We start from the raw sequence: 12,049 nt of genomic DNA, 5'->3' as shown, positions 1-12,049 counted from the left end.
TACAGTCAAGTCCAGATATTCAGAACTCAACAGAGAGTGACTGCAGAACCTTTTATAATTCAGTAGTGTATAGTTAAAGGTGAAGGTTGTCATTGCTGCATCACTGTTGGTACCAAATTGAACAGCAATCTGTTTTTTGAGACAACACTAGCGTAACCAGTGAGAGTGTTCATAGAAAATATGTTAAAGTCAAAAGGTGCACTTACCAGAGAAACCATTGATACATTTGCAGTGGAACATCTCGGCTTCTTTGACCTGGCAGGAGGCTCCGTTCTTGCAGGGGTTCGGCATGCATGGATTGTTGCCGCACTCACCCACGCCTGAGCCATACAAAACGCTGTCGCCATTCTCTTGCAGGTTATAGAACAAGTTGTTGACATCCAGCATGCGGATGCAGCCCACCAGGCCTGTGGAAACTGACGTCCTCTCCTTCACACTGCAAGAACAAGTCAGTTCTTTTCAGTTCCTTAATACTCGTCTTAATTGGTAAATGACATGGAAAATGTAAAAAAAAAAAGCATGAAATGATTAACTAAAAAACAAAGACGTCTTCTTCTCAATTGAGAAAAGACACTCTCTGCCTGACTGAGAACAGATGGAAAAACATTCAATTAGACCCACAAGAACTCAAGTGGTGTTTCACAACATCTCTGATTGATGCTAATTTGATTTGGCTATTTCTTCTCAATCTTATTAAGTCATACATTATTAGCTGTTCTGGCAGGTTTCTTCAAACGTGAGCAGACAATTTCAGACAGTCAGTGGTTTAGGTTATTATTCTCCATATTGTTTCATTATGGCTTCTAACAAGACTAAAGAGGCTCTTGTAAATAGTGTTATTTGGAGGCGTTCTGGAGCTTCTCTTACTCTGGTATCATGTCTTCAAGCACTCCTCCAATGAAAAGATCTGTGTCCAGGTTGAGTCCATCTGTTCCTGGGGGACTTTGTCCTTCAATGCTAGGCTCATTGTCCACGCTCAGCATGGCATTTCGCCTGTTACGCACTACTACGAGCTGATGCCAGCGTCCCGGTCTTACCAGGACCTTACTGATCACTGAAGCCGTCCCAGAACCAGTGTTAAACCTTCATGGAGGAAAATCACAATTTAAAATGGCTAATGGATCTGTAATGGTCATAAGATTTGATTTCCATCCCTAGAGTATATAACAAATGTGGGTCACTTACCTGAGCTCCACATGTCCCTCAACCAGTGCCAGAGACAAGAAGTCCTTTTTGCCCTTTTGGCCATTATACAGCAATATCCCTGTCATTTCTGAAGCTCTGAACTCCATGGCAATTCGCACAGTGTGGTAGGCCCTCATGGTTTGGAAAGCGAGGTAGGACTTGCCACCAAAGGATGGTATGAAGTACTTTATAACTGAGTAGGGCAAAAGGTAGAAGACAGATAAAGCAGGTCATCAGAGGCTCCCAACCAGGACTTCAATCCCTTAACAGTCTGCTCTTTACTAATCGCGCGATAAACAAAAGTGTGCTTAAGCGTGTCTCCCTCAGATAACGCAGATACCCCTGCCAATACTACAGATATGTGCAGTTCATGTTGTGTTTGCTTTATTCCCTATAGGGTGAAAAAACATAGACCTGCAACGGTGAGTACTGTAGTTCTCTCTGGACCTTTCTCCGTTAGACATTTACATTCCAGAGAGAGAATCCCCATGCTCAGAAATGTATCAACACCTCTCTCTCTTTCTCTCTCGGCTGTCTCTCACCCTTTTCTCAGGAGAATGCAAGGCTGATGAAGCCTTCTCTCTTCATCACTCTTTAATGGCCCGATTGATCAGAGGAAGTGTTTGAGGGCTGCTTACAAGCCTTTAATTAGTGGCTTTTTTCACCTCACAGCGGTTTGATACTTACTAAAGTTCATCGATGTAATTAGTGTCAATTATAACCTGACACAGCTGCAAAATGTAGTTTCATATCCCAATACCACCAACAGAGACAATGAATTGAGCTAAAATTTCTTCAGGGTAACAACAGGGCTACAATTTTAAATTCAATCCTTATTGAATACTTCCCACAAATTATTCAAATATGCCGAAATATTACTAATAAATAATAACAGTTATAAAAAAAATACATATTTAATTGCAATCAATTATTAAAAATAATTAATATTCAAACATATCTGAAACATTCAAGTGGACTTCTGTTGTGGTTTTTATTTCACACCAAAAGAAAGATCATAAGAAATAGGAAGTAATACTTTGCTTGAAGAAAATTATTAGAATCAAATGAAATTATAGTTTTTCTGCATTATGATATTATTTTCATTATAATATAACACAATTCCTAAAAAACAAGTCAAATTAGCATAATGCAAGAAAGTATATATTTATTCTATTTAAATTAAAAACATAATGGGCCCTATCTTGCACCCAGCGCAATTGACTTTGTACACCGACGCATGTGTCATTCCTATTTTGCACCCGCGCAAAGCGCGCTTTTCCCTCCACAGAAGCTAAACTAGTGAATGAACTTGCGCTCCCTGGGCGGTTCAGCGCAAACAAGGAGGCGTGTTCCGGCGCAAACAATACCTGGTGCTATTTTGCTGTTCCATTAAACAATTGCGCCACTGACCAGAAAAAACCTAGTCTAAAGTCAGTGGCGCGTTGCGCGTTGTTCATTATGCTATTTTAAGGGCGCATGCTTGACCATAATGTATAGCGTGCACAACGCGCATACACTTTGCTCATGTAATCTACACAGATGCAACAGTTATTTTTGCAAATCATAAATTGTTACAATAAAGAAAAATTAACACATGAGATGACGGAAATCATTGTGGTGTGCCACGAAGATGTGAAAAAATAGGCATAAATCTAGCTTACAAATTATTCAGGCTAATTGTAGTAATTAAGGATCAGACCTGTTTGCCCAATAGTGGCAAGACATATATGTATATAAGCACATCTGACAAATTGGTTTGTCCGTCAAGAACCAGGAAAAATAAATCGACTCCATGGAACTTGCGCACCTGCTTTTAAAGGGAATGTTGGATGACGCTCTGATTGGTTTATTTCACGTTACGCCCAAATCACACCTATGAATAATGAAGCTACTTCAGACCAACCCATTTTAGATTTGCGCCGGGCGCAAGAGCCATTTATCCCGCTGGGAAAATAGCAACAGCGCCGAGACCCGCCCACAAAGTTACTTGCGCTTCGCGCTTAGACACTTGCGTTTCAGATCGTTAAAATAGGGCCCAATATATATTAGAAATTTTAGTAAAACACTGATATATTGAAATGTTTAAAACTGTAAAGTATTCATGATAGTATTTGTTGTACAGCCTTTTATGTTGATTAAAAAACAACATATTTAAGCATTTTAATAAAAATCACCTCTGAGAACATTATTACAATTTCCATAAAAAAAAACCCAAAATGTAATTGTCCAGACACATTGCAGTAATGAGATGTATAAGAAAAAATGGATATGAAAAATGTCTTTAATTTTCATGAAAATAACAATAATGCAACAAATAAATCTTAAATGATCCTAAAAATTAGTTTTTGTTGTATTATGCAAATCTGTTGATTATGGGGTCATTCAAATATGACCTGGCTATGATTTTAGTTGTCAGTTGTCCCTGCAATGCACACATTTTCTTTTTACGTTTTTGTAGTTCTCCTCACCTTTCTCGCACACAGCTCCTCCTCTTCCTGCAGGACAGATGCAGGTGAAGTCATTGTCCTCCTCCTCGCAGGTTCCACCATGACGGCAGGGCTGGGAGTCACACGGCCTGTTGCTGTGGACTGCCACTCTGTTCTTCAGGGAGACTGTGGTTCTGGGGGCCTTGGATGGAGTGGTGGTGGCTGGTGCAACTGTGGTGGTCCTGCGGCTGGTGAAGGGCCGCCTGGTGGTGGTTGGGCGGAGCGTGGTAAATGCAGAAGTGGGAGACAGCGTAGTGGTGATGGGAGTTGTGACTGATGCTACGGTGGTGGTGGTGGTGGTGGTGGTGAAGAAAGGAACAGCTGAAAGGCCTAAAAAATTGGGAGACGGAAAAAAGTAGGTCAACAGGTCTTAGTCATGGTAGACATGTTTAATTCTTAAATTAAACATACAGTCTCATGTTCAATAAGCTGTATCTTTTTAAGTTATTTTAGTCCTGCGGCACCCATGTTTATCAAATGCCAACTTGAAGAGCAATCACATTTAACAAAAGGCAGCAAGAGAAAAAGAAAAAGGACAGAAAAGCAATTTCAAGCAGGTTACCATAGGTGGTGATGCGGATGTTTTCTTCCTCAGGTTTCTTCACAACGATACCAGTGTCTTTAGATGCCTTGAGCTGTTTGAGAAGGGCCCCCTCAATATCCTCCACACTGAACCTTGTCTCTGTAGCACGAGAACACAACATTATTAAACAGAGCCAGAGGTGAACATATTGCACAGCAGAGTGTGAAGAACAGGCACTTACCAGCCCCCCACCCTTGCACTTGACATAACATACTGCAAATATATACAGAAAAGCCTGCGTGTAATAGGCCCTTGGGAGAATCTGTTCTTGAACCACCATGCATTTCAGGGATGTTGGGATGAAACACTCTAATAACGCTTCCACAGATGGCCCTGTTACTGGCCACCACAGACCACCTTTATGACAGGCGTTTGTGCTAGAATTGTGCTCTTGTGCCGCTGAAGAGGACCAATAAAAAGAGAATAGCGAAGGAGATTTTTATCAGCTAGTGTGATGCTCAGGGTCTTAAAAGCATGAGAAGTGATGGAAACTGAAATAAAGGAGCTTTTTCAGAAGCCCTAGCTGATAAATTACCTCGCTAAAAAGGCCACGCTCTCTGACCACTCCGGCATACAGAAAAGACGATAGTCGTATCTTCAGAGATTCTTTTACTTAACTTATACGCCTCATTCTGCTGCATTGAATTATTATTTTCTTCAAACATACAAGGGAGTTTTTATGTGCTTTTTATTTCTTGCCGCGGGCACGTTTCTAAAGGAGCGCAGACTGGGGGAATTTTGATGTGAGAGGAGGGTATGAGTCGGACTGTGTGCTTGGTGTGCTAGAGCAGCTTTAGAAATAAATTAGAAGCAGCTTGAAAAAAGAAAGTAAATAAAAACAGGATAACGAAAAACAGAATGACTGGGGGAGACAGATAATAAAAAACATTGAGGGGTAAATTCACTAAACTGTAGCTTATTTTAGCACAAAAAAAGTCTTCACTATAATGACTAAGCACATGCAGTGCAGTTTAATCAATGCAATGAAATATTTATATTAAGTTACAAATATTCTTGTCAGTGCAACACATTGTCATTGTCAATGCGAATTAGGCTAATTTTATTTTCAATTTTATTAAATGTTGCACTTTCATGGAAATTTGGCAGTAAATGTAGTTTTATGTAAGAGATGTCTGTTGTAATGGCAACTGTTATTAATCAATGGTGATCAAATGATGAAGAAAAGCATCATAATTGAGCATATGCCCTTGTATGTACACTGTAGTGAAGTACAATTTTCTGCATTTTACGGTCACGGCACCAATGTAACTGGTCCTATGCGCATTGCTTGGAGTGGGATTCAAACCAAAATCAACCGGCATGGGAGACAGGCATGTTTTCACCTTTTCACAGCCACTAGCTGTCCTCAGTTACACAAGATGTGTTCAGTGGTAATTTTGTGAGGGAGTTTGAGCAGTTAGATCAGGGGTGCCAAACTCAGGTTCCTAAAGGGCTACAGTCCTGCTGAGATTAGCTTGAATCCTTAAGTAAATGCACCTGATCCAGCTAATAAAGTCCTTCAGGACTATTTGAAAACTACAGGTATGTGTAATGGAGCAGGGTTGGAACCAAACTCTGTAGGAGTGTTGCCCTCAAGGAGATAAATTTGGCACCCCTGCGTTAGATTATTTGGTAATAGTGAGTTGGCCATTGAAATGGTATAAACAGCATGTGTACATAAAACATTATCACTGGCCCCAATTCAGATCTTTTTGAGTAAAAAATCTTTAAGAAAAACCTTTGGTGTAACTTTACCTGGGATAAAGTGAACCTCGATAAAGGCAATTATGGAGTTGCTGGGGGCCAGATTCTTCACACGGACACTCCGGAAGTCTTTATGGACATCTGACTTGCGGAACAACTCATTCAGCTATAGAAAATAAAAGCAGAAAGAAAGTAAGTCAGAGGAAAAAGACAGAGTGTGTGAACTGGTAATAAGCTCGATATGCTGATCTAGTTCTTGTTAACACCAAATTCCTCCACAGGATGAGAAAGTGTGTCAGTGGAAAAACTCTAGTGAACCCCATCGGGTCTCTGTGCACAAATTGACATTTAACTACAGCGCAGAAGTAATTACATGAACATGTTTCGAAGTCAGCGGTAAATGTCACATTACAATGCTGCCTGTTTAGAATCGGCTCGGTTTCCACATCGGTACACGTAGGAGAGTTCTGTCACCGATTTGGAATAAAGTAAGACGAGCTTAGTCGCTGCTGGTTCCCTGAATACAAAGACCATTTCACCAAAACCAAATTCATTTCAGTGCACCTAATTGGTCAAAACTAGAGCGTGGTTTCCAATTAGGATGTACTCAATCAACAAACAAACTGCGTTGTGAGTTGTTATAGCATTTTCTGACATGTGTGCACATTCTGTAAGAGTGCCTCAGCAGGAGATCCATCCAGTACCCCATTCAAGTCACCCAAAGGCCTTGTGTTTTCCTTCTCCGCTCCTTTCATACACAGCTGCACTTGAATTTGGAAAAGCACACAGTTGTCGCAGACATAATAGCTTTTGCCTCTAGGCTGACCCTGTGCAAGTTCATTGTACTTTTGGCTCCGTGCTGGGCAAGAAATGAAAGGAGATGCTCACTCTTTTCCTTCAGGCCTCACTGGAGACCCCCAACAAAACCAGGCTGCCCAACATAGCCGGATGGAAACGCTGACCCAGAAACTGGTCTTTATCCTCAGAAGCTGCTTACACAGAGTTTAGTGGACAGTGTTGAAATTAAATGAAGGGAAAGACAAGGTGGAGAAATCGAGGCGTGAAAGGGAGGGAGTGCTCCACTGAACCTGGGGGCATCATGAACATCATGAAGAAGTGGGATTAGGACATGCTCAAGGCAAGTGAAACCATTCTGTACCTCCCATGGCCCCATTTGAGATTTGGACCTCACCAAGCGAGAGAGTGAAGTATGGGGGATTAGCTTTCTGTGTCAGGTAGAGCAGTCCTAGAGAAATGCTGATTACATCTTCGCTTAGTCCCTGTCGGGAATCTCAGTCACAGCACTAGCTAACATTAGAGTGATAAGTGGAACTCGTTCCCGTACTGCCCTTCATTCCCAGACACACCCAAAATGGGTTAACAAGCTGAGAATAAATCGCCAGCTTCTTCGGCAGATGTCGGCAGGTAGTTTGCAGTGTCAGCTGAAGAATGCAAGAAACACTCAGTGAAGGAAGCTAGGCTATCAGTATGTCAAAAGCATCGGCGCGATGAGGCCAAGATACCAGCCAGTGTTGAAACTGAGAAATACAACTAAAATTATAAATAGTGACTTTTTGGAAATTAAATAAAACTAAACCAAAATAAACTAACAAATTAAATGTATAAACAAATAATACTGACAAAAATGTTATTAAACTAGCAGTGATGTATCAATAGCACATCTTGGTCCAAATTTTGGACCAACATTTGTTTATTTAACTAACTTCTTTATAATTGTTCACTTTTACTTTTTTTTTTTTTTTTGATTGTATTGTTCCTATATTCCATTACTGCTTTTTAATAAAGAAAAACAAAAGGTAGTTTTTGGCAAAGTATTAACAAGAAAAATAAATATTTGAAAAAATATATATTAACAAGAAAAAATAAAAACTGTCACTGAATTTAACATTTAAAATTTGAAGAAATGTTTAATTAATTTAATTTGTTTATATTTAACTAATATTCACTAGAAATTTCACTAGAATTTGTATGTGCTACTGAAATGTTGGTATCGTGACTAGTGCTAGCAGACTATATTTAGCATCTGGAGCTGGTTTCTAAAATGGGATTTGTGTTGATCAAAAACATAAAAAAAAAATCAAGTGTCTGTATTTTATTTTTGTTACTGCTCTGCTTTCCAGACACTAACAGATCACCAGACAAATTTTTTCAAAAGGCATATTCAACCTGTTTCGTTGGATAATTCCATCAATTATCACAATGCATTCCACATTAATTCCCAAGGGGCCATCTTGAAAAGAAAAGAGACTGGATGGAGAAGTAAAGGGTTGAAACAAACAAGAAAAGAATGTGTGATAAACAAGAAGCTAATCTTCAATCAAGTCAGTTATTCTGCTACTTTTTAGAACAGCTACAGTGTTTTGAAACAACTAAGCTACTGCCACACAACTGAAAAATAAAGCATCACTAAAGCAGCATAAACTTTATGTAGTTTTTGTAGTTTTTTGTTTTTATTAAAATGAAACTGTAACCAAAATCTGAACTTCTTTTCAAAGATGAACTGAAAGTAAACTCGAGCATAAGTTTGAGCAGCATAACTCACAGCGCTTTCGATGCTCCGGGCCGTTTCGCCGAATAGCTCTGACTTGGGGTCCTCCATCTCAGGCGTGTAGAAGACCTCCTGACCCTCAACCTTATCCAGGTGCAGGAAGCCACTGAAACGCATGGTGGCTGTGGGGCAATGCAGGGAAGCATGTATGGTTATATAAAAGACACTTCGATGAAACACAGTGCCAGTCCACTCTTAGCTACAAACACTTGTGGTTGGTGCAATGGCAGTCTGTAAGTTAGTGATGGAGCTTCTGTGAGGTTAGTTGTAGGGTTCACCAAGTGAGGAAAGAGAGTTTTGTTGAAGTGGAAGTGGAGGTATAGGGAAGTATGTGAGAATATGGATAAAGGGAAAAGGTCTGGAAGGAAGGATGGACTGGAGTTTACCAGACCGCGACTCTTCCCAAAAGCTGGCATGGAGGACTGAGTGGAGAGAGATCGGTTAGACAGCGACACCACATACATTCCACAATATATCACAGATAATAGGTTAAAAGACACTTTCATATGTCCCCAATAGTGTCGAGGTCATCATTAAACATTCCTTTAAGATTATTGCTGACCTTTCTCATTGACACTAATAAGCAGAAAGAGCGAGAGAGGATCAGAGGCCCGTTTTTACATGACAGAAATAAATAAATAATGAAAAAACGGCTGAAGGAGAGCGGGGAGCGGGCCCGATGCTGTGTTCTGTGCAGCATGTAATCAGCTGAACAAATTGCCCAAATCAATCATGCCGGCCAGGCTCCAGCTTGGCTGGGACCGGGATAAGCACTTGTATGATTATCGTGAAAGATAGCCGTAATTGTCTTCTAATCCCAGGAACGGGTGAGTGACAGAAGCTGGTTAAAACTGCATGATAAGGGTCTTTTTGCACAGACACACATCACCTCATATCTGATGGGACTTTTAAAAAGGAGCAAATGGGGGAGATTTGAATGTGAAGAGAGATGGATGGAAACAGCGATCGGATTCTAAATCGGAAACATCTGAGGACAGGAATTTCCCATGGAGCGCAAAGACATGTGGAGAAATCAGGCTTTAGATGTGGATTAAAATTAAAGTCCCGAATTCTCCTCCACAATACAGCTATGGTCCATCGTTTCTGGCGTCTACTCATTAAAACTATCCTTATCTTTAGTTACAAAGAGTCCAGATGGCTTCCTGTTGTACAATGAGCTATATAATTTTAATTTACACAAGATATTTAAATTAATTCTTAACTAACATTTTAACTTTTATGCAGAGAGGTAGGGCAGAGGCATCTAAGTTTAAATCATAGGCTCAGAATTGGTCCATAGAGGAAACAGAGGAGAATAAACACATATACATATAAAAACACATACAGTGCAGTGAAAAGGTTTTTGTCCCCTTAAGGTTTTTTTCTTTTTTTTTGTATATTTGTCACACTTAGAAAATTCTGATTTTTATATTACACAAAGATAATGCAAGTAAATACAAAAAGCATTTTTTAAATAATTATTTACGTGTCAAAATAGTTGACATGCATCAGTCTGCAATGAATTATAAATCTATTTCTAAGGCTTTGGGACTCCAACAAACCACGCTCAGGGCCATTATCCACAAATGGAGAAAACTTGGAACAGTGGTGAACCTTCCCAGGAGTGGCTGGCCTACCGAAGTTACTCCAAGAGCACAATGAAGACTCATACAGGAGGTCCTAAAAGAACCCAGAAAAACATCTAAAGAACTGCAGCCCTCACTTGCCTAAATCAAGATCAGTGTTCATGATTCAATAATAAGAAAGAGACTGGGCAAAAACGGCATCCATGGGAGAGTTCCAAGGTTCCCCTCGATTATCCCCAAGACTCTTAGGCAAATATTCTGTGGACAATTGTGACAAAAGTTGAACTTTTGGAAGGTGTGTGCTCCATTACATCTGGCGTAAAACCAACACAGCATTTCATATAAAGAACATCATACCAACAGTCAAACATTATGGTGGTACTGTGATGTTCTGCGGCTGCTTTGCAGCTTTACGACCTGGACGACTTGGCATAACTAATGGAGCCATGAATTCTGCATTCTATCAGAAAATCCTGAAGGACAATGTCCGGCCGTCAGTTTTTGACCTCAAGCTCAAGCACAGTTGGGTTATGCAGCAGGACAATGATCCCAAACACAGCAGCAAGTCCACATCTAAATGACTCAAGAAAAACAAAATTAAGGTTTTGGAGTGGCCAAGTCAAAGTCCGGACTTAAATCCTAATGAGATGCTGTGGCATGACCTTAAACAGTACATTCATGCTCGAAAACCCTTCAATGTTGCTGAATTAAAACAATCCTGCAAAGAAAAGTGGGCCAAAATTCCTCCACAGCGATGTGAAAGACTCATTGCCAGTTATTATCAAAATCGTCTCATTGCAATTGTTACTGCAAAGGGTAACACAACAGTTATTATATTTAGGGGGCAATTACTTTTTCACATACTGCCAGGCAGGTTTGGACAGCTTTTTTTCCCTTAATAAATTAAATCATTATTTCAAAACTGCATTTTGTATTTACTCAGGTTATTTTTGTGTAATATAAAAATTAGTTTGATGATCTGAATCATTCAAGTGTGACATATGCAAACTTTCTCACAGAACTGGACATGCAAATAAATACATATTAAATACAAATACATATTTTAAATATTTGTTCATATATATAAATAAAGAAATCGATAATTGATTTGAATTCTGAGGACTGAAAAAAACTGATTACATTGCATTCAGGCAGCAGGGGGTAAACTGCGCTGTTTGCTGTCTTACTCTTCAGCCTTTCAATAAAACAGTTTGATACGAGGGGAGATTAGGGCCCTTGCTCCCAGCCGCTGTGACACATCCCCAATAAATGGTGGGGAGTTACGAGACCCGGCTGATGGATATGAGAAGAGACGTGAGCACTTGACCTAGTGTTCCCATACAGAGAACACCAAACATCTGCCTGCTACTGGCTGTCCTGTATTGATTAGTCTCCATTGTGTGTAATTTCTGCTCTTATAAAACAGATGGGGCTGGTGAGAGAAAAAGGTTTGTGTGTGTAGGGACGCATCTGGTCTAATGCCAGTCAGAACACATTTTGGAGAATTGGTTTATCCATTTGTTACAGCTACTGACACTGAACCTGCTCCCCTGGATCTGGCATAAACAGGGTCCAAAATTAACTGTGTTTGTGTTTGTTTCCTTTTGGAAAGAAATAATTAATATTAACTATTAAGTCAAAACAAAATTAATTAATCCGTAAAAAAGTTAATGTTAAAAAAAAAAAGAATTATGGTTTCCACAAAAATATTAAGCAGCAGTACTGTTTTCAACATCAATAATAATGTTTCTTGAGCACCAAATCAGCATATTCGAATGATTTATGAAGGATCATGTACAGTAACATTCAATACTCAAGTGATGGCTGCTTAAAATTAAACCTACAGTATATGTATACTGTAAACATACACAAAATTCAATTCAACAATTTATTATAAAGTCACCTGCCAACTCACCATTTTTCCAAGCACACAAAA

The 12,049-nt window shown here is 39.6% G+C and overlaps 1 protein-coding gene across 12 annotated transcripts in view; it reads right to left on the bottom strand.

Annotated features, from left to right (window-relative positions):
- Positions 1-12,049, bottom strand: part of agrn (agrin) — a 282,960-nt gene that overhangs the window by 23,271 nt on the left and 247,640 nt on the right. For all 12 annotated transcript variants that reach the window (XM_059527826.1, XM_059527817.1, XM_059527821.1 and 9 more), the window contains 7 exons: positions 8,522-8,649; positions 6,010-6,124; positions 4,234-4,353; positions 3,654-4,001; positions 1,186-1,378; positions 868-1,083; positions 207-436 (listed from right to left, as the gene is read on the bottom strand). In XM_059527826.1, coding sequence (XP_059383809.1) covers positions 207-436; positions 868-1,083; positions 1,186-1,378; positions 3,654-4,001; positions 4,234-4,353; positions 6,010-6,124; positions 8,522-8,649 — 1,350 coding nt within the window. The remainder of the gene's footprint in view (positions 1-206; positions 437-867; positions 1,084-1,185; positions 1,379-3,653; positions 4,002-4,233; positions 4,354-6,009; positions 6,125-8,521; positions 8,650-12,049) is intronic.

This window comes from Carassius carassius, chromosome 37 (genome assembly GCF_963082965.1).
Source record: "Carassius carassius chromosome 37, fCarCar2.1, whole genome shotgun sequence".
In the NCBI taxonomy this organism is placed as follows: domain Eukaryota; kingdom Metazoa; phylum Chordata; class Actinopteri; order Cypriniformes; family Cyprinidae; genus Carassius; species Carassius carassius.
This window is presented reverse-complemented; position numbering and strand designations above follow the sequence as displayed.